The sequence below is a fragment of the Anopheles funestus genome, chromosome 2RL (assembly GCF_943734845.2).
Source record: "Anopheles funestus chromosome 2RL, idAnoFuneDA-416_04, whole genome shotgun sequence".
NCBI classification, from domain to species: Eukaryota; Metazoa; Arthropoda; class Insecta; order Diptera; family Culicidae; genus Anopheles; species Anopheles funestus.
The window spans coordinates 40,479,725-40,503,002 of NC_064598.1; the positions used below are offsets into that span (position 1 = coordinate 40,479,725).

At 41.2% G+C, this 23,278-nt stretch overlaps 4 protein-coding genes across 6 annotated transcripts in view; 1 reads left to right on the forward strand and 3 right to left on the reverse strand.

Annotated features, from left to right (window-relative positions):
• Positions 1 to 402: 402 nt before the first annotated feature.
• On the forward strand, positions 403 to 10,241 carry LOC125762983 (huntingtin). Its single transcript, XM_049425648.1, has 8 exons — positions 403 to 3,366; positions 3,441 to 4,112; positions 4,184 to 4,367; positions 4,428 to 7,950; positions 8,021 to 8,269; positions 8,340 to 8,808; positions 8,873 to 9,307; positions 9,378 to 10,241. The coding sequence occupies exons 1-8, from the start codon at positions 769 to 771 to the stop codon at positions 10,134 to 10,136; spliced, it is 8,889 nt and encodes a 2,962-aa protein (XP_049281605.1). The 5' UTR covers positions 403 to 768; the 3' UTR covers positions 10,137 to 10,241.
• Positions 10,242 to 10,497: 256 nt separating this feature from the next.
• Positions 10,498 to 13,116, reverse strand: LOC125762991 (synaptic vesicular amine transporter). The gene is made up of 2 exons (XM_049425667.1): positions 12,619 to 13,116; positions 10,498 to 12,432 (listed from the first exon to the last, which is right to left on the reverse strand). The coding sequence occupies exons 1-2, from the start codon at positions 12,719 to 12,721 to the stop codon at positions 11,033 to 11,035; spliced, it is 1,503 nt and encodes a 500-aa protein (XP_049281624.1). The 5' UTR covers positions 12,722 to 13,116; the 3' UTR covers positions 10,498 to 11,032.
• A 199-nt stretch (positions 13,117 to 13,315) lies between these two features.
• On the reverse strand, positions 13,316 to 15,653 carry LOC125762996 (uncharacterized). The gene is made up of 2 exons (XM_049425673.1): positions 15,261 to 15,653; positions 13,316 to 15,179 (listed from the first exon to the last, which is right to left on the reverse strand). Exons 1-2 carry the CDS (start codon positions 15,647 to 15,649, stop codon positions 13,940 to 13,942), a joined length of 1,629 nt encoding a protein of 542 aa, XP_049281630.1. The 5' UTR covers positions 15,650 to 15,653; the 3' UTR covers positions 13,316 to 13,939.
• Positions 15,654 to 20,102: 4,449 nt separating this feature from the next.
• LOC125762985 (probable serine/threonine-protein kinase cdc7) overlaps positions 20,103 to 23,278 on the reverse strand; it is a 53,735-nt gene continuing 50,559 nt past the window's right edge. For all 3 annotated transcript variants that reach the window (XM_049425655.1, XM_049425653.1, XM_049425654.1), the window contains exon 8: positions 20,103 to 22,936. In XM_049425655.1, the coding sequence (XP_049281612.1) occupies positions 21,776 to 22,936 (1,161 nt within the window). In that variant the 3' untranslated portion in view covers positions 20,103 to 21,775. The remainder of the gene's footprint in view (positions 22,937 to 23,278) is intronic.

Below are 23,278 nucleotides of genomic sequence, written 5' to 3' on the forward strand. Positions count from 1 at the left end.
AGGCATCCCAAAAATATACTTTTATAAATTGATGGACTGAAGATTTGTGAAAACCAACTATGTAATTAGTTTCATAAAAGTCTTATCATAATATTTGCCGAAGGTTGTAAGTAGAAAAGCGCAGCCACCGCGGAAAAATAACAGTTTGAAAATGACGACTACTGTCTATCAAAAATGATAGACATGGCCCCCCAGGAAACTTCACTGTCTATCAAAAATGATAGACATGGCACACAACGTGTTAAATATTGTTGTTGCTGCGGGCAAAAAGAAAATTGTACTGAAATATTTCATTTAAACATAATTTTCCACTGCATTCATAAAACGCCTGTGTCTATGCAATGCGCAGCACTTCATGATGAAAAGTTCGATTGAAATATTTCAACCCCACTGAAATAGTTTGTTAATTGTAATAGTCTACATCTTTATTTGTGTAATTCCTTTTTTACTGTATTTGTCCAATTTATTTACATTTAAACTAGTTTTTTGTAGTAAATTTATTTTAGAAGATGTCGTTTGCAATGACTGAGATTATACATTGTTCGACTTGTTTACATGTCAGTTCATTGAACGTCAACCGCAAAAAAACAACAACAATTTGTTTTGTTGACAGCTGAGCAGCTGTAGAGAGAAAAAAAGCACAAAAGTATTGACTCATTCATCAAAAGCTGGGCGGATAAATTATTTTTTCACTTACGAGTAACAGTACGCCTTTCACAGGAGTCAAAAGGCAGACGTTTCATCTCTAGTAGAGCGCCTCTACGTACAATGGATAAATTAAATCCATTTGGGGCGCTTCAGCGTTCAATTGAAGCTTTGAAAACGGTAGATTGCAGTGCGAAAGAAAAGTTAGTCCACTTCGGGCATATAAGCGAAACAATCATCAATGTTCGTCCTGGTACGTCCGCGGCTAATTCGCCCAATTACTATGGGCACATCAGTAGTGCAGTTACGGTGTTAATCATGTTTTGCGAAGAATCCGACTCGAGTGTTCGCATGGGTGCGGAAGAAAATTTGTCCCGAATAGTGCGACATTGCGAAGCAACCGGAAACATCATTCGCATACAGCGGGACTTTTATCACGAGATTAAAAAGAATGGCAACGAACGTTCGTTACGCACGGTGCTGTCCATTTTCGCACATTATTGTGGTACAATACGACAGCGGAAGGCACGCACCTACGCCCAGAACCTGCTACCATGCATCTATTCCATTTTCAAACGCCGTGAACCCTCGCTGCTGGAATGTTTGTGCGGCTTTACGGAGGTTTTTTGCGAGCACTTGGAAGGTTACCTCACCGATGGCGAGGTGCTAAAGATGACGGAATTGTTCCTGGAGGATATTGGTTCGGAATGTGCAACCAAGCGTCGATGTGCAGCGAAAAATACGCTCTCCTTCATACAGGGTTCCCGCAATCCTGATTTCTATGCCAATAATGCATTCAATCGATGTATCGAGCAGTTGTTAAAATGTGGCCAGCCGCAACAACAATCGAACACGGTACTCGGCGTGATGGGGTGCTTTCGGGCGATTTTGCCAATCGTGCTAAAGAACTGTAGCGTGGAGAAGGCTATCGAAACGTATGATCTCTGTTTGCATTTCCTTCGCGAGGGAACACACACCATCATAAATGCCACACTCGAAGTGCTGCTCGTAATATTGGTCAATGTCCAGCCAGCGGTTCGTAAGGTTATGCTTTCGGAACATTGTGAACACAGGCGTATGTTATTGAAACGTAAAACGTTGAAAAATAGTATCTTCAAAATAAATCCCAACGATAGTCTGCTATCTTCGCGAAAGTCCAGTACCGATGCACGGTCAGATCAACTGTTACGTCCTGGTTCCTTACCCCTGACCTCAACACCAACTAAATTTTCACTACCCGTAGATGATCGGTCTCTGGCGTCTGCATCGGATATTGAACTCGATTCGTTGAAAAGTATGGATCTCGATACAGAAGGCCGTGTCGCACCTCCTGCTCTGCAACTCGAATGTGCTGGTACATTAGACACATCAAGCGGTGCTAAGAACTCGTCCGGTACGGTACCCGCACCTGACACACTCTCGCTAAAAAGCCAAAAATCTACCGACTCTATCGGTTCATTTATAAACACCCTACTCACAAGCTCGAATGCGGCCGAATCGGTCACAAAATTTTTCCGAAAGTCGATCGATAAACCACTTCCAGACGACGGGGAGGAAGACCGTTTGTCGATGGAATCAATGGCCAGCAGTTACATGTCCTCCAATGCAGAAACGATTCGAGCGGAATTGGATGTAACACTGGAAATAGATCTGGATACCGAGCCAGTCACCGTCGTACCTACCGCTTCAATTCCCACTCCAACACCGTCACGGGACACGCTCGAAGTGCCGCTCAACACATCAATGGTAGTGGAGGACGGTACGGAAAGCGTGAAAGAGCTATTTATTGGTACGATACATGATCAGAACTTGTTGGATTTCACTGCTAGATTGATATGCTCTAGGTTCTTGCTAGCTGGTACTAGGCACATCCTTATTGCCGATTCAATAGTGCGCGTATCTGTAAAGAGTTTATCGATGCAAATAATAGCTGCATGTGTAAGGATGAAACCGGAGTTACTAGGCCTACCGCTAGAGAAAGATACATTTCGAGAAGAGTTTGCTGTGGTGGAAATTTTAAACCTCGAAGATGCGATAAATGAATTCTCTCAAGAAGCATCACCATGTGACGATAAACCCGATGGTGCCAGTGCTTTGGTATCACAAGAGGAACCAACCTCCGAACTATTAGAAATGAAAGAAGATCACTTTGGAGAATGCACCAGTGCAACGTACTTTGAGTATTTTTCACCGATGTCACTCAGCCTAGATCAGGGTTTAAAGTCAAAATTGAAATCTATTGAAGAAAACTTCTCGATCGATAATAATGAAAAGCTAAGCCGAGATTTGGACGCCATCCTCTCTCAATCGGAACCGGGTCCCGGCACAGCAAGCCTTACGGCGGCGTCTGGGACAACACGCAGAAGAGAATTGCTAGTAGTACCAAAGGTAATAACGACAATCAAAAACGAACATCGACTCGGTGGACGTGCTGGAAACATTGACATACAGGATGACAAAGCCACCATCACAGCAATGGCAGTTTCAAACCACAAAGAACCAGAAGACGAGGAACAGCAACAATTACTTGCTGACGTGCTACTGTTTTACGACAGTCCTGATCCAACGCTACGTGGAACTGTACAGTTGATAGTGGGCAATTTCCTAAGAGCTGCTATTGACCACAATGGAAGCTACCGTCAATTTCTACGTACAAAGATTCCAAACGTTACCACACAATCGTTTTTGTGTGAACACAAACTGCTTCAGGTTGTTGTGCAGGTATGTATCTTGACGCTGAATTAGAGCTTATTATTGATCACAAGATTTCAACTAAATGTATTTGCTTTTTTCAGGGACTTTCGGATGAAATTCACACTGTTGTGAATCAAGCACTTTCCTCCGTGGAGCTTTTCTTTAACGTTTACTACAAGAGTCTTTGTACTGGAACCAACTCCACAAGTCGAAACGAAAATCGTACCACAACATCAAACATTCCGTTCCAGTCGTGTAAAACGAACATTTTTGTAGACGAAACTGCTACATTTAATTTGACGCCAGAATCACCTGTCCACATGAAAACACTGCTCGATCGTGTTTTCCTGCTGTCTAACAACAAGTATTGGCTTGTCCAGTGTAAGCTAGTTGATATAATTGTTCAGCTAGATTTTGATTGCATCACCGCCCATGGACAGCTGGGTGATCAGATGCGTGAAAAAGTAGGCAATCTTCTATTGATCGGTTTGGGTGATAGTGATCAACGGGTACGGAACCATGCTGCCGAACGATTGTTACAATTTCTTCAGCCCTCACCGTGGGATGGACGAAAGAAACCAATGCACAGCAAACAAACGGTTGTTGGGGATTTTGTTGATGAATTTGTTCTTGGTGCATTCTCTTCACCATTCAATCGTCAAGCTAAGGGAACGATTGGTGCAGATAAAACAAAACCAGACATGCCTACGGTGAGCCGTCTGATGTATAGAATAAGTAACTTGCTGTTAAAAATAGAAGACAAAAATCTTCAGGTAGGACAACAGTAATGTTTAAAAAACGAGAACAATCCATAATTCAATGAAATTATTTTATTTTATTACAGGCTGGAATAATTCACTTTTTACGCATATTTCTGGAACAGTATGATATTTTCGATTTCGTGCACTTGTGGAATGAGTACAACGTGATTAGCGTGCTTCTGAGTTTGCTATTGGGAATGAATGGTACCGTTCTGGATCTTGCTGTACACGCTGAATTATTGTGGATATGCTCACAGATGCTTGTTGGTAAGATAAGATTAATAAAACATCATCAGTACATCAATACAAGTGTATTGAATCTTTCAGCAATTTTATCGAGCTCCCCTACACATGGTACAAACGATACTGAAGCGATGAACAAACTCATCATCCATCTGCTGAAACTATTCAACATTTATCATCACGTCTACACAAACACCACGCCGCTGGTAATAAACCGGACCCAGAAAGCGGATATATTTATGAACACCAAAGAACTGCAACAAATCAACTGCTTCGGATATTTTGGCAGCGATCATGCGTACATGAAGTTCTATCAACAAGTTCGCTGCTCTATGGAGAGTTACCGTATGTCGATCAATGCCGAATCCGGTCAAAAACTGTTCGAATGTTTACGAGCTTCAATGGAAGCACTGTGGACGCTGTTAGAGATGAAATCTCTCTCCGCCATGACGAACGGCCTAAAATTTGTGGAAGAAGTATTACGTTATATGCAAACGTTCCTCACACTAGAGCCGGACCACTGTGTACGGTGCACAAGATATCTGTTGAGATTCATTTTCCATGTCAACTGCATGAACCGCACTGCGGAAGTGTCGTTCTTTCGCAAAGTTTCACTCTCGGAGGAACCGGTAGAGGCAGTAGCATCGGAAGAATTCTTCGGACGATATTATGATTTTTGCAAAGCAAAATCGAAACCTCTTACACCGGAAATTGGGGCGTTCGTTAAGCTCTTTGAACCACTTGTTATAACGTGTTTAAAAATGTTCACCAAAATGCGCTCCTCGGTGCAGGCGAGCATTTTGCATATGCTGTGCCAGCTGCTAGACTTCAACATCAATTATCAGTTGCTTGACGCTAACAACGTGTTTGTTGAATCTATCTTCAAGCATATCGAATCCATCGAACGTGGTACCATAGATGATTCCGAAGAGCTGATGCGTCAAGTGGTGAGATTCCTGTTCCAGCTAAGCGGTCTAGTACGTGACAAACCGTTAGTAACGATACCCAAAATTATTAACATGTGCGATAACCTGTTGGCAAACAATGTCATTCGGCGAACGGCCATAGCTTCGGTGCAAGCACTTTCGCATGAAATATTCCTGCTTCGTCTTAGTCGCAACAGCATGGTACCCAAGGTACTGGAGGCAGCAGAATGCAATACACAGAAAGAGGTGGTGCTTAACATGTTGATGAAATTTCCGGACGAGTTAGACGCGTATCGAATTATTCCGATGATTATGTACAGCGAGCGTTTACATGATGGCGATGGTGCACATGCGGCTAGTTGTGAATCGGATGTATTGAACGCCTTACTGCAAGTGTTGGGAGATGGAAAGCTAACGATAAGACGTGATGCAGATTACTATATTGTGCTACGATTGTTTGAATGCCTCAGTCCCAATCAACTGCTGGAGAGTAAAGTAGTTCTGCGCATAGTTGACATATTCTACACCACAATCAGCAACGACTCATGGAAAACGCTTCAAAAGATAACGTATGGAGAATTGATCGTACGACAAGTGTTTCAACAAACCGAAGAAATTTATCTTCTGAATCATGTTGGATTGTACCTACGTAAGACAAAGTTGAATGTGGATGAAGATGCTACACAAGAGGATGGAAATGGTGGCGTTCGGCTTACGGAAGATGACGTTCAATCAGCTGCCCAAAGCTTAGCGAGAACATTGGTTTACTATCTTCGCGAATGTTTAACCATGTTGGAGGATATTAATTTAACGTACAGTGCAAATCAACAGGATGTGCAGTTTACATACGATTCCATCCAGCGGTACATCAACACACTGAGTAGCATGACTCGGTTTGGTGAAGTTAGCCGTGCGCTAGCCGAGCAGATTCCACTCGAACTGATCCATTGGTATCGTTTGCCAGTGGCAGTTGCACGTTCTCTGAGTGAAATGTTGATAAAGCATGGATTCGATCTGGAGTTAATGTTATCGTTAATTCGAAACAATGAGTACAATGTAAGAAATGATCGCCTAGTCACTACACTGATTGAGGTACTTTTGGAATACAAACCGAACGAAACGAAATGGGATCGTAAAGATATATCGGCACTGTTATCGACTGAAACTCCCCTGCTTTCGGTACATTTCCACCCAATGCTACTATGCCACATTACGGACGATAAATATTCAAAGGAAATTGTGAAGACTATCCTAACAACTGTGGAAGGAAAGCTTTCGTGTATTCAATGTTCGTTGTTAGAAAAAGCATCACTCACAACATTGCCACTCATGTGCGGCCGACTAACAGATCTACTCGATACGGTCAATATAGTGACATCACGCAATGCTGCCCTTATCCTCGATCACAAACTGAACGCACTGGTGGAACTAGGGGCTGCAGGTCTTAAGGATAGTGCTGTGCTAACTGTACTACCGGACACTGATTTTCATTACCTGTATTCACGCTTTAGTGCGGATCGCAAACGAAAATTTCCGAAGCTTTTTAAAACGCTGTCTCAACTGAAACAATACTATGAAAGCAATGCGGTTGATGAATGTACGATAACGGTTCTACCATCCATCGATACAATGGCGTTAAAGGATTTATCAATCGATGAAGCATGGTTTCTGAAGCAAGTTTCGTATCACTGTACGGAGACGTCATACACGAAGCCACGAAACATAGCTAAAATGTTGCTGGAAATTAAATCCGAAAGCAAACTCATCAATATGCTCTCCAGTGGATCGCTAAATGTGCGGCTATTGCGTGACATAATTTCGGTCGCATTCGAGAGTATGTTTCATGCGTTCCGTACGGATTGTGTGCAGTATAATCCTCATCTCAACTACCTGAAGGTGCACCCAATGTTAAAGGTTACGCTGATTGTTTTAATACGCAGGCTGAACGAAACGAAACATAAAGCCCAAGAAACAGTTGCAACGATACACTGTGCCGAATCTGTCATATGTTTCCTGGAGTATGTTAAGAAGCTGGAACATCTTTGCCTGTTCTACATCGAGGGCAAGTTCGTCGATCGTTTCATTAAGGAGCATCTGCTAAAGTCCAACTTTTTTGAAACACTGCTCACATTCGGGCACGTTTGTGCGCGCTCGCTGGAGCAAGAATCGTTAGAAAACGTTACACGCATCGAACTATATCTCAAATGTATTGGAAGCATTGTGCATCAGCGGTATCTTTGGACGGAATTGAACCAAAATGATCGTTATCATGAAACTGTGGAGTATTACATCAAAGTCATATATAAATTGATAGAAAGTTCGCTACTGGATGATCAACTGTTAAGTCGTCGTCAGTTTCCGCTTGTGTTTCAAAGCTTTCTAGCAGATCATAGCTGCTCGATGGAGATTTATTTGAAAGCAATTGTGATTGCCGATTTTGTATCGGATTCTACCAGCATGTCAAAACATCTTAGTATGGGTAGTAACATGATTGCTTTAGTTGAGTCTATTGCCGTACCCTTGCTGAAATTGGATCGATTTTATCCTTACGCATTGACGCCGTACGAACTGTACGAATGTTATGACTCATTGGATGCATTAGAAAATGGCCACCCAAAGCTGCCGACTGTACCAATCGAGCATTTGTATGACGTTGAGCTGTTGGAAATGTTTTTAAAGAGGTATGTTGCAGAGCTTTTCAATAAGTTTTAAATCATATTCTAATTTATAATGATATAATAATATTTCTAGGGCAAATGTGTTTGGATTTTCCTCGCGCCAACAATTTGAGGAACTGTTTATGTCGCTGATGGTGCTGCTTAATCGCTCGGAGGATCCCATTTTTGTGAGTCTATTGGAGCAACGAGAAATCAAAAACATGTGCCTGCAAGCTGTAATGTCCCTACTACTGTCATGCTATCGTTATCCATGGATTGGTTTTAGCGAGGGCAAGTTCCATCACACTACACGCAATCCAAAGATGAAATGTGACACTGTTGGGTAAGTGTTTTTGAAATTCTCACTGCACACAATGCGTTACACATTTCATGTGCTTTTACATACATTTTAGACTAAAGAAACTTCACAATGTCCAGCTGTCCATTCCATTGAGTAATGTGTTTTATCAGCCAAACTTAGAGCGCCATTTGCTAATCACGGCTATGGATGATCAGTACGCCCTAGACGACAGCAGTGTCGGTACGCTGCGGTTCGATCAGAATCAACTTTCGTTAGAATATTTTTGGGAGCTCATAGAACGAACGGGTGACCAGAGTGGATGCAATGCCCTGTCCATGGAGTCGCTGGTCGTTCGTAATAAACGATATTTTGTAGAAAGAATTAACATCGATACTACGAGCTCACTGCAGTTGATTTATGACGTATTGAAGCAGCTGATCGAGGATGATCCAGCACTGGTGCTGCCACATTTGGTGAGCTTCTGTGAAATCGTAGAAAATCGAGACCAAATTTTTTGGTTGAATCAATTGCTTCTAAAGCTGCAAGAACGTGTCCCGATGGAAGATACAATTTCTCAACAGGTACGTAATTTGTTCTAAATTGTCACAACCCTGTCAAAAAATTCAATTGATTGTTTGTCAACAGCATATAATCTACTTGTTGTGTCGATTGGCGGCCCTTCTTATTCCAACGATGAGCGACCTTACGCATCTGTGCACCATCATTCCGACGTACCTTAAGAGCACACAGCTGTACATTCGTAATGCAACCTTGCAAGGGTTAATCTGTTTGCTGGAATGTCTCATCAAAACGAACACATCGATTGGCACCATGAATGATGAACTACATTTGCTGCGTAATGTCATAGTCAACTACATCGTAAAGCACGGTATCATTGAAGAAAGCTCCGGCGTTTTCAGTGATCTTCATACTAAGCTTGTTTGGACGTTAAACTTCTATCTAATCGAGCACACATCACGTTTCGTCTCAGACTGCAATCTTTTATCCAATAGCATCATCTCTGCCAACAATATTCTGAAAAGGACAACCAATTTGGAAATTTATCTATGTATTCTAAATGTAAGTAAAAGCTTTAGTAACTCGCTTGCATTCTTGTCTTCAGTAACATTCATTTTATCTATGTTCACAGGGCTTAGAACGGTTAATTATCACCGATCGTGTATCACGTGCGCTACACGAAAAAATAGAAAAACTTGCGATCGATCTCGTTAAAATCGACAACGAGATGTTTTCACTATCCGCCTTGAAGCTGCTCGTTACCTGCATCTATCGCAGTTGTAATGAGCAACTGGAAAGCACCGAACGCTGCAACGGCATCGTGCAGGACGAACCGGACATCATTGTACAACAGATCGATAAAATAGAGATACTTTTCGCCAAAATCCGCACTACTACACCGCAGGGTGCGAAAGTGTTCGGTGATGTACTGTGTCAGTTGATACGCGATCTGCTTCCACCGAACGAGATACTCACGAAAGTGTTTAAGGAGCTAATGCTAAACCAACCGAATCCGGACATTATAGCGAGCGTTACGTATCAACTTTTCCGGTCCGCGATTGATGCATCGTACTTGACGCTGTTGCAAGAATGGTTGCTCTGTTCGTTGCCGAATTTTCTATCCTTCCCACAGGTGAACAAGTCCGTATGGTGCTTAACCGTTATATTTCTATCGGCATCGCTAAATCAACATCTAATCAAACTGTTGCCGGAAGTACTTTCGCTGCCTTCGTATCAACAGCTGAATGAAAGAGAAATTAATAACTTCATTATCTCGGCGAAGGATTTTTACTCGCGCCTTGAACCGAATGGTAACCAGAAGATGAAATTCAAGGAAATATTCCGGCAGCATGATTCCTTCATATTTCAATGTCTTGTGCAGTGCCTGTAAGACTGTGGTACGAGATTTTTTTTATGTAATAGTTCACTGTTCTGTACTGTTTCTCGTTTAGATAATGATTAAATACAGCAATCGATTTAATGTTATGCATTTCAAGTTTATTTGTGTTTGTTGTTCATAGCTCATTTGGGTATAAATCGTTAAATTGTTACATTAATTTTGCATTGCATGTTACTACTAATGATTATTCAATAAATAAAATTTCAATAAATCAATCAATAAAATTTAACGCTGCTTCGTCTAGCTTGAAGTGTTTTTGTTATATGTATCCTTATAATCTAAAAAATTTTTTTTGCACAATTCAACAAATGCAAAAAAAACTGGTTTATTGCGATAAGCCTTGTATTTAATATAAAACATATTGCAATATTAGTTAAAACTTAATTCCTACTACAGAACAAGATAAAAATGTCTCCCATTCAACGGAAGGAAATTAACAAACACTCAATTAATTTCTGTGGATTATTAGATTGAGAATAGATTTAATAAAACGTAAATCCTATATTTGATGCAATCCTTATCAGAATACGCTTATTATTACCACTTATGTTTCATTTCTCACATAAAATTTTGGTAACAGAACAATACCGATAGCTCATCCAGTGACGAATTCGTGTCCCGAAACAGATTCCATATGTGTATTTTGTTATAATGTATGGTTGTATGCGTGTGTATAGGACATGGATTTAAACAAGCAGTTTTCCATCATTGCTCACTCATTTTTAAAGGTTTTATTTAAATGGTCCCAACGTTAGTCAATTGCGGACGGTATTTTATTCGGTTCGTGCCCGAAGTATCATAACAACACCAACGTCTGCTGGTGAGAGATAAAGACTAATTCCATTTCACGCACGATTGCTTGCTCCCATCGTGAAGTTATTGGCTCTCTATTCGAGGGTGTTATAAAAACGCCTATAGGATGTAGGTTCACTGCTAGCTAGTGGTAAATCTGTCTGTTTTCCCGTTCCACCCGGTACGTTTCCTACCGAACTTCGCAGACTGGAACACGTGAGCAATGCAACGTAAAGTATATTCAGCACACCGAGGGCACGCAAAACGGTGGCAAATCCAATGACAGGAACCAACTCACCACCGATTATCGGTGCAAGTGAGTAAGCTACACTAACGGCTATCTGTTGTATTGCATACACTGCACCATATCCATGCTCTCCGCCTGATTCTTCCACACTAAACCCAACGTCCTGATCGGGATGATGACTCAGCTGCGCATCCACCAGTGTCGCTAGCAGTGGCACTAAAGCTGCATCTACAACCCCGATACCTAAACCGAGCCCCAAATGGGGTAGCAAAAGCCCCGCGACGGTGTTTGCGGATGGAATGAGAATGCACGAACTACCGACGAGCAGAAGTGCCACAATCGAAACACGAATCTGACCAAATCGGTAAGCCACCGAGCCGAAAAAGTTCGTACCCAGCCAGTAACCTATCGAGTCGGGAATGAAAACCGTTCCCAGTTGCCATTTTTTCGGGTGCAGTTGACTAATCATCCAAATGGGAAGACATGGTTCCAGGATAGCCATAGCGGACGTCGATATCCAGATACCTCCCACAACGACCAGTATGAGACGGTTGCTCAGCAGTGGCCACCAGGTCGCCCGCTTATCCTCTGTCGTTGTGGACGAATCATGGGGCAACGGATTGATGTGATACGCGCTGAGATCTAGCTGAAAGTACTGTAATACCAAATTCCCCGCGCACAGTACTGCCAGCACATGAAATGGAGCAGCTTTGCCGGCCATTTCGTAAGCGATTCCTCCGAAAGGATAACCTACCAGCACACCGACGGCCATCGCCCCCAGCACTGTACCCATCACTTTTGACCGTCGTTCCGGTTCGGTGTAAAGTTGCGCTACCAGACTCATGCCACACACGCCAATGCATGCGGAACCTACACCATGGATGGCTCGTGCCACGAACAGTGAGGTGTACGACGTCCCAAAGCCAAAGATCAATGACGCCAGCAACAGATTGATGGTACCGAATGTGATCGGAACACAGTAACCGTAGCGGGCCGTTCCACTGCCGACGAGTGGGTTGGCCAGCAGCTGTACGAGAGCTTTCACACCGAGCAGAATTCCTATAGAACCATTCTCCTGCTCGATTGTCGGTGTTTTATCTACGGGAGGATTAGTGGGCTGTACGACGACCACCGCCTCACTTACCGCTCCGATAAGCTTGGGGACGTAATGCAGGCTAAAGTTTTTATAGATGACACTTGCCGGTACTTTATCGTGAAACTGCACCAGATAATCGGGTAATATCGGAACTGTAGATAAAGTAGGTCGATAAGATGATAGTAATTAGAACCCAACACAGTATATTCTCTCAGATAGACACAATTACAACAACAACAATTAAAATCTATCAATACGGCCAGGCCGTTATATCTGAATAAAAAAAATAAAAATAAAATTAAAATCTTCCTACAATTTCTTTCACAACCCACACTTACCTATGACCGTTAACAGCATGTTATCAAGAAAAAGGGAAATATATACAACCATGGCCACAATTATCCGACATTGGCGCATGTTCGAACAATCCAGCGATAACATATTGTAACAGATGTTTCTAATGTTGCGAGCGGCTCACTTCACGAAATGATTCCTAATTCACCAATATAATATCCCCTGTTACGGAACTGCTATATTCGTCGTCGAATAAAGCTAGCGATTGCTTTTAGTAGTTGATCGGAATAACACACAACAAATCTGCACGCTAATTTGCTATATCAACAAGTGTGCGACCTGCAGAGCGGCAAAGCTTCTAGGTGACTGACTGCATTTGCCGTACACTCTCCCGGTTAAAACGGAACGGCACGCGAAAACTTGGATGAGAGCTGATGCGATTCACGTGTGAGAGAGTTGTTTGGTAACGATGGCAACGGAAAGAATGAGTAACCCACGAATGAACACTCACTTTGTGAGCCGAAATGTGAGCTCCTTGGAATGGAGGCACCTAATGTAATGGAGACGCCCAGTACTTTTTATATATTTCATAAATTCATAACGAATACAATGATATTGTTGACATTGCATTAACTTTTATTTAAAATTTATAAATGTAGAAAATTTAAAATTTCAATATCTTCTTTTTAAATCAATTCATTTAAGCATAATGTGTGCTCCTTGAATGGAGGCGCCCAGTATAATGGAGACGCCCAGTACTTTTTGTTTTATTTCATAAATTCATAACGAAGACAGTTATGGTTGACGTTGCGTTAACTTTTATTTAAAATTTATAAATTTAGAAAATTTAAAATTTCAATATCTTCTTTTTAAATCAATTCTTTTAAGCAAAATATGTGTTCCTTGGGAATGGAGGCTCCCAGTATAATGGAGACGCCCAGTACTTTTTGTTTTATTTCATAAATTCATAACGAATACAATGATATTGTTGACATTGCATTAACTTTTATTTAAAATTTATAAATTTAGAAAATTTAAATTTTCAATATTTTTCTTTTAAATCAATTCTTTTAAGCATGATGTGTGCTCCTTGAATGGAGGCGCCCAGTATAATGGAGACGCCCAATACTTTTTGTTTCTTTTCATAATAAATGATAGCAATGACGGTTGACGTTGCTTTAATTTTTATTTTCCTTTTAAATCAATACATTTATAAAACATAGTATACTAAGCATTTAAAAGCATATAAAAAAGGCTTTTGAACGAATTTCTAACTGAGCTTTTGCTCTAAAAACATCGTTTTCAAAACTGAAAAGGAGTCCACGTTTCCCAAATATTTACATTACATTTTCCAAGCTATTTCGATCACTCTATGTACGGCCATACGGTGGATGATCGTCGTACTCGTACCCGCATTTGTCTCTTGTGTATCGTTGTTTGCTTTTGACGATAACGATAATAACCTATTTCAGCTAAGAACACCAGAATAGCCACTCCGTTCAATAGCAAATAAACGAAAAACACGATTCGCATATTAAACAAATTTACCCTCCGAGCCGGAGGTTCGTCGCGCAAAGTTTTATTCCGATTCTCTGCAATCTGCAACAGTACACCCTTCTGCCTGATGAGCGATAGCTGATGATTCACTACCCCATTCTCGAGACAGTACATCGTCAAGCGTCGTATCGTGGGGAAAAGTGGTGAGTTCTTTGGCAGTGCCATTGCCGTCAAATACTCGATGAACGGTTGCCGAACGAAGTACAGTTTGCTCTGTTTGCGTACCTGATCGAAGTATCGAGACCTAACCACCTCAATGAAATACTCGATGATAGGTACGGCGGACGTTCGATTATCTGCCACTTCGTAGATAAGACTTATGTTCGACGGTGTCCACTGTATATCGAGCTTGGCTGCTATACGCCCCCGTACATCACTACTGTTCCAAACTTTACCTCGTATCGCATTACCAAAGGACACGATAGCTTTCAGATTCAGCTTTGTGTTAATCAGCTCATCCAGCGTCTGTATATTGCGCAGCTTTTCATCGTCCATATTTAGCTGAATGATGGTAATACCTTGCCAGGCCGAATAAGCCACTATGCTGTAAAACATCAGTCCCATCAGCACTAACCGGTGTCGATTTTCGCGCGGTAAACGAACACTGGACGAAAACACAATTGCAAGAATGCGAAACGTTTCCTTCGTGTAGGCAGCTAATGAAAACTCACGACGCATCAGCACCAGCAACAGTAATGGCAGTAACAAGGCCAGCGCCAAATTTGTTGAGTACATTTGCAGTGAAAAGGAATGGAAAAACACAACCTTGTAACGATCGCGAAAATAGTTCATCGGCACCACGAATATCAGCTGGATCGGGCAAAGAAAATGGACATACTGCAAGTTGCGCATCGGATGCTGTATGATCGAGCGTGAGTTCGCTGCCAGATCGATCGTGTTGTGTTCCAACATCTGCAACGTTCCACCTAAGCTGCCGTTCGAGGAGATGAAGCCGACCGACTCTTGATAGTTGAGTTGATTGTAATTAATTGTAAAATTCATTCGTTCTCGCATAATTTCCACAATTTCACCATCGAGATATTGATAGCTTTATGGTAAAATAAGGTGCAAAAAAAAATCCATCATCAGATTTAGATAAATTATATCATTTTTTATATAGTAAACTCACCGACGAATCGTCCCATTCGCAAAGTAAACCGCCTTCGACATCAGCTCAACATCCGTGATCGCTATCGTCAGCGGGTACTGGTGAAGGTTGGTAATACGCTCGCTGGTAAACCGTTGCACTTCCCTATTAAACACGTGCACATCGTCCATCGTTCTTAGTTGGTAGCAGAACATATTCCGCTCGTCCAACAATTCATCCCGACTGGTCAGATATGGATTGAACAGACACACCAGCAACGTACGATAGTCGATGCGACTCAGTATAAGAATGTCCAACATCTTAAATCGTGTCCATGCGCTACGAAAGAACTGCAACATATCGTACTTGGCAATGCCACGAATCAGCAGAATCACTCTCGCTATCGGATTGCGAAATGCAATCGCCGGCATGACCTGTTCCATGATCATCGACACATTCGCCTCACAGTGGAACGCTTCCCAGTTTAGGTAGGGGTTTAGATTGTAACCATAGTTCCGATCGTTGCGATCATTTTCAGCCGATTGAAAGTATCTAACACAGGGAACGGAATACAACTTAATCGTACTGAACACCGGACAAGCCCTTCCATACTTACGTATCAACCGTGTAAAGCTTGTAGGACGCTTGAAGTTGGGTTGCACGATGACACTTGATCGCTTCAATGATGGCATTATCTACCATATCGTCCCCGATGATGGTTGACAGTGATTTGTAACCCTCCAGGTATGCACTCATCATTGCTTCGTACATCAGAAATGCCGGTGAATGACAGCGGGTAGTTGTCGCTTTTACCACTATCTCTGCACTGGCGAATGTTCGCTTTCCTCCACATGCCATCAGCATTAAAATCACGCTTAAACGCATATTTACTAACCAACACTTCCAGATGGACTAGATGGACAAACGGTGCCCGGTGTCGTATTTATACACAAATCCTTTTAAAACAGTTATCAATTCTGTTTGACGAAAAGGAGCAGAAAGCACCCTACCCAGACCCAGACAATTGATTGTGATGCTTATCGATGACAAAATGAACCCATTTTCCTGTCACGCACACCTATTACATGGCTGATGGTTGACTTGCTGCAACGGTTTGATGCAGTGTAAAATCAAATTACAAAACATGAATATTGCATGCAACCATTAGGCTCAACAAGTATTGTGTGGCGTTTGGGTTATAATGTGATTGACGGAGAATTTTTGATGTGGCAACATGAATGTTTGGACGCTCGTTTTATGAAATTTAATGAGTATATACAGTAACCTCGCAACAATAAGCACAGTGTTTCGGTTTTTTTGTTTACTTTATTAACAATACATTGTTTAACACCTTTCATGAGGACAGAATGTGTGTTGGGGTGGTCCGGTGGAGTATGTGATAAACGGCGCCAGCTCCACACGATAAGATCAGGTATCAAATCCCATTTAGACCATGTCCCCCGTAAGACTAAAAATAGATCTAGTAAGCCAAAAGTGACCGGCATGTCCTTAGGTCGGTCGTTAAGCCAAGAAGAAAGAGAATGTGGTTTATTGAAATAATGGGAGTGAGGTAGTATAGGTGAACACTCATGTAAGGGTTCTAAACAATAATATTAAAGACATCATTTTGAGAACCGTGCAATAAAAAAATTTTCTCAAAAGTTGTTGAAACAAATATATGAAGTTCTTTAAAATTAAGTGATCTTTGCAAAGACAGAGATTAACAACAAAATATTCGAAAATCAAATTTTGAAAAATAACGTTCAACGATCGGCAGGCTCCGGGTCAGTTTTAAGCTATTCTTACCTTGATTACCTTTCATCCTTGCTCTTATACAGGCTGTTCAATCAGTTCGAATACAACTTTTCATCGCTGTGTAGCTTTGCACTATGTGTATTCATTGTAATGATATCGATGTCAGTGTTAGCTTCTTAATATCCACTAAAAGTTGCACATAATGTCAACTTGCTGTAATTTGTTCCTAGGCTTTTTGTTTGTAGGATCAAAGACATCGCAGTAAAACAAATTTGTGAGAGATGAGCGACCCAGTGACATATTCCGACGGTTGAAACCCCATTGGATGAAGGTTGGCCAGCATCCCCCCGTCCCTAATAAACATCCCGCGATTCCAAAACGCTGCGTCAGTGATGATTTGGGGTAAGGTATATCCAGGCGTAGGAAGATCTCACTGCTATTTTTCGAGAAAAAAGGTGAAAATCAACACATCCTAGTGTATGACTAGAGTTCTAGAGAAGGTTGTGGACCTGGCACTTCGGGAACTCTACGGGAAGGATTATCACGACTTTAAACTGGACGGTGCACAGGCTCACACGGCGAACATCGTCCAAGTGTGGTGTCGAGAGAATTTGACAGATTTGTCTCAATAAGCCTTTGTGGCCTCCCAAAAGGGAACAAAAGAGAGGTGCTTCCGGCCAACATCCCCTAAACGTTCTCAATAAACATTGCTTCAATAGGAACTGACTTGAAAAAGTTTATCTTGCATTTTCATTTCCTAAACACATTTTGAAAGTGTATTCGTATTCGAATCAAGCTGGTCAAGGTTTAGTTTTTGGCCAGATTATTCCACGTGTACCCGAATATTGACCCCTTACTTAGGTTCCTTGCTTTTTTTCTATTAAATTTTCCATTAAGGAATATTTAATTAAATCATTTTGTTCTTCTTTTCTGGCACTAAAACCACTGTCTAACTATGGTCTTGGTCTAAAACTTTTGGCTTTTCTTCATGAAATTGACACGTAACGAGACATTCAGTCTTTAGTTCGGAAGGGCATTTTAGATAAATAAAATAATAATGTATAAGTAAAATAAGACAATAGCAAGCCCTTGCAATGTATATAAAATTATATAAAAAATAAATAAAGAATAAATTTATATCCTTGCTATATATGTATGGCCCCGTCAGAGTTTTACCCTTTCTGTGAAAAACTTTTCCAAACGCTGCCCCAGACGAAGCTTGTATTATTCCAAATTTTAAAATTCTCATTTTTGTCATCATTGTCACAAAATTTGTTTTTTTTATTTCCCAATTAACATTATTTGAATTTCCGGTTAATAGTTGAAGAATACAAATACGTTAAAATACTGAACACAATATGTATTGAATACAAGCAAATGATACATTGAATATTTTTTTGAATCAAAAAAGTAAAACACAAAACAATCGCTGCTTCGAATGATAGTATAGAATATATGTATATATTTTTATATAATAATCTGTACCTTGACTATATATATATATAAAAAAAAATAACGGAACAAAAATCTCTGAACAATGTTTTGTTACACGCATACAATTTCACCTTTCCCGCTGCCTTTTGAACGTTTGGCTAACTATTTGTGGAATCGATCTGACCGGCTTCTACTTCTATTGGCTGTTTATCGTTTATTTAAAATTTCCTGCTTTGTATGTGATGTTTGATGTAAATTGTACACTAATTGATGACTCTTTCTGTGTATGCGTAGCTTCTCATTTTATTTAACGATCCCCTCTTGCATGAGATGTTTCAACGCGTCTTGCTCTCAGTGCTTTTACAATCAGTTGTCTTTCGAAAGTGTTATAAAACTCAGGCTTAAATTTTGTGTTGTTTATTTTTTAATAATCGTTACGACTTAACGAAGATGTATATCTGAAGAATTATGTGATTTTCAGCTTCATCTTACGAGTGTGAAGTTTTTTTGCATACATTCATATCCTATCACTTACTTACATCGACCAACACATCAAACGATAAGCGTCTCAGTATTGTTATTCAGATGTTGCATGCCCCGGAATCTGTTTTGCTTCCGTCAAACATGATGGCTAGGTGAGATTGATCTCACTAACCAAAAATTTTGCATCGCATATTTGGAACCATGCAAAGCGCATACACAAATTGAGTAACGAATCAGCTTTTGCTTACTATGTTGCAACAATTACTTTCAGCACGAAACATTAAACTTGCATCCCGATCGATCCCATTCCCATAAAGTCATGTTCACCTTCCTTTACACATTTTATTTATTATTCATTTATTATTTCACAACAAATCAGGTAATGTAGTACGAGTGTCGTAGCCGTAATAGTAGTAGTAGTAGTAGTACGATTGAATAAGAATTTAGCCACTTATAAAGTTTTCATATGTTTCGCACTCGAATAAGTGATCACTTGCTCACTTTTGTAATATGTTGTATGGGTTGTGAGTGAGAAATAGTTTAGCTGCCTCACACACAAGAAACTAGCTAAGTATGGAGGTGAGAGATTGTATTTATACATTTTTGTTACAGCTTCAAAGAAACTCTTTTGAAATGTGAGTCATCACTAATCCACAAAACGGGAGGAAAAGCAGAAAATGAAAATGATCCCCCACAAAAAAAGGTCATGTTTACTATGTTTAACAACAATCGTGTATTTGAAGCAAATAGTTTAGTTCATTACATGCAAAAAACAAAGATGATAGAAGTTTCACGTTCCCACATTAAGAACGCCGAGAACAAACGTAAATAACAAATAAATACTAAACCACCCGGATATACAAGTGAAACGATGTTGATGATGTTTGATGAATTAATTGACAAAAAAATACAACCAAAACGAAAATCTAAATCGATTGCCTTCGTAGTGCTTTTTGAGAAGAGCTAATATATGAATAGATTTGTTTTGTTCTTTTCTTCTAATAATGAGTGTTTTTGTTTTACATCCTCTTCATCCTTTCAGCCTTTCCGCTGCTATATTCAGCCTACATTCAACCCTATGCCTGGCTGAACCTGTACGGTCTGTACAGGTAAGTTTACAACTAAGTTTTCTCGATTGCACAATTGTACGGAACGAACCGACAGCGTATGCGTTTTGGTACACGCAATAGGGTCCTTGCCGTCATTCTCTAACTCTCTCTGCTGCCGGTTGGTCTAAAACAAAAAAACAATATATTCGGGCCATCCTGGAGGCTCACTATTCCGATACACAAAACCGTTTCCCCTTAGAGCTGGACGTTTTGCTTATTTCCCTTAAGTTGGGGCATTTTTTTCTTTTTGTTTCATTAAAAACACCAAACAACTAGAATTGAGAACACCTGAGCTCGCTATTTGTTTTACTTTCAACCACTAGCCATACTTTATACTGGCTTGTGTTATTGTGTTTGAGTTTTTTTGTTCTTAAATGTTTGTTCGTTCTTTTTAGCTTTTGTTTGATGAACCACAATTCATGCGTACACAGGTCGGTTTATCAGCTAGACACAAACAACCGGGCAGCTTCCGGAAAGTTTTTTTTTTCATACGCTTATACAATATTGAGTGACTTACATGACTAATAATGAGTGTGTGTGTGTATCTGTTTTTTTTGTGTGTGTTTGTATGGATGTTTTCTGTATATTTTTAAATGTCGTTTTTTTTTTATTTCGATAACATCATATAAATTAAGTTCACACTGTTCTTGGATGTTGGCAATGCCATATTCTTTTGCGCCACGTACCAATCACTATCATATGCATGCATTATATGTTCTTTAAGAAATAATCAACAACGATAGCGCTAGCAAGTTATTACACATTAGGATGCCGGAACAGAGACACGTGTACGATAATAAATAAACCCCTGAATTATTAGAATACAAATCAGTAACGTACGGTTATACAAAAGTAGGTAAGACAGTAAGTTCCCCACAAACGCCAAATGATATTACACAAAGTTGAAGTTTGAACCAAAAAGAAAAAAAAAACAAACGCTATATGCAAAAAAACGAAAACAAAACAAAAAAACGTATCTAGACAACTAAAAAGATTTCCCTACATTTTGGACTGCTGTGTATGAGAGCCGAACGGAAAGTTAAGCTAAGTTCAGAAATCAGTAACAACACAAAAGATGGTAAATAATTAAAGAAAATGGTACACAGAAGAAAAACAAAATGTTACACTAAATACTAAATATTCAACCAGTCAAACATTCTACACATCATTCTGAACAAATTCGGGTCCAGGTGACAGTGTTCAATAATAGATAACTATAGCCAACATATTTACTCGATCGCAAAACAAAACAAAACAAATAAACAACCCTCGCTACAGTACACACCGATCGTATTGGGACGTGTACTCTTATGTATATATCCTCTGCTAAATATGATCGGTTCCCCAACCGGTGTGTGACGATCGATCAATCAATCAACTAATTACCACAAGGAAACGATCGTTTCAAGACGCTTCGCTACTAACCAAACAGCCTGTGGCTTACTTGCCTCACGTGGAAGGCAGCCTCAATTACATACACAGTCACAGTCGTACCAATGCGCACATGCGCACACATACATACCACACACGCATACACAGCAATAAATAAGTTAGCTTACACGTTAGTCTTTACTTAGGGTCTATCTACAGTCTACCGCTTCAATTCGCAGTCATGCATACCGAATTGCGCCCCTTCTTTCCTGATTATCCTTGTCGACGCTTGCCCGTGAGAGACACCTGATCTCATCCACAAACTACTAGCCTTGCTCAGCCATTCCCTGGACGGGTGGGATCTGTTTCCTGCGGCCGTGGATCGGTTCGAATGCGGCACACCGATTAGCTGACGTTTTTGCATAGATTCAGGCTACCCGTTTGATTGTTGGTCGTAAGACATTCGTCACTCTGTTTTAATACTATATTTGGCTCGAGAATGGAATGTTTGATCGTTTTGCCATTGCCCGTCGTTATCACGCCCTGGTCATGTTGCCCGTAATAATCATCATCATTGTTGTTGTTGTTGTTGTGCGCCGTGTTAGCGTTCGCGGCATTCAGCGAGTTGTTATTATCCTGATCGACTTCCATACCTTCATCCTCATCGTCGAACTGTGGTTCCGATTTGATGTTCTGCAACAGAACCGGTGTCTGCTGGCCATGCTGCTGTTGCTGCTGCTGCTGCTGTTGCTGCTGTTCATCATCCGTACTGGTACCACCGTTCGTTGGCGTTCCGGGTGGATTAAGGGCAGCGGCTGCAGCTGCTGCCGCTGCAGCTACCGCCGTCGGAGAACCGATCGGACTGCCACCATTGTTGAGGCGAAGGTTAAGTGCGTTCGCTGCTGCTGCCGCCTGTATCACATCCTCGATGCCCAGCTTACGCTTTTCGGCCCGCATCTCCTGCTCGTACTGCTGTACGAGCTTTCGCTTCGAGTAGTACTTTTGGTACTTTTGCGTGTCGAGCATCTTCTTGCTGGCGTATGGTGAGAGGGGTCCGTTCGTATTACCATTGCTGCCATTGTTGTTGTTGTTGTTGGCCAGGCTGTTGTTGTTGTTCGCATTGACCGCGTTGTTGTTGAGGTAGTCCTCGTTCAGCACTACGGCAGCGGCCGCATGCTTCGCCTTCATTAGCTCCTTGAAGTTATTGCGATGATGCTGGAACTGTTGCTGCTGATGGGCGACGGCGGCTGCAACGGCGGCGGCTTGCTGCTGAGCGGCGGCTGCTGCCGCTTGTTGCTGTTGTTGCTGCTGCTGATGCTGCTGCTGTGCTTGGGCGTGTGCTTGCTGCTGTGCCACCTGCAGCAACTGCTGGCGCTGTTGAGCTAGCTTCTGCTGTTGCTGCTGTTGTTGCTGCTGTTGATGCAGCTGCTGCTGTTGCTGATGTTGTTGCTGCTGTTGCTGTTGCTGCTGCTGTTGCTGGTGATATAATCGCTGCTGTTCCTGCAACCGTAGAGCGTGCTGATGTTGCTGCTGCTGATAATCTCGCTCCTCCGAGTCGTTGGTACTCTACGCGCGCAAATGTATCATTCACAGTTGTAAGAAAAGAATCAAAACAAAACAATACAATTATATCCCGCACAAAACTAAACATAGCATTTGACTATTGATGGAGATAAACTTTCTCTTGCCCCAAAAGAAGGGAAAACAGATCATAAAGAATGGTGTCCACATTTGCATAACCATGCAAAGGGGTGTCTTCAAACTAATGGGGCTGGAAAAATGTCGATGTTTTTTGCTAAAAACAAACACGGCACCCGATATCGATAGGCAGGTTCGTAATCTGATTTCACCATGTTTCACCCGCTTGCCAATCCTACCAAGCGCCTTGTCTATCAAGCAAACACTCTC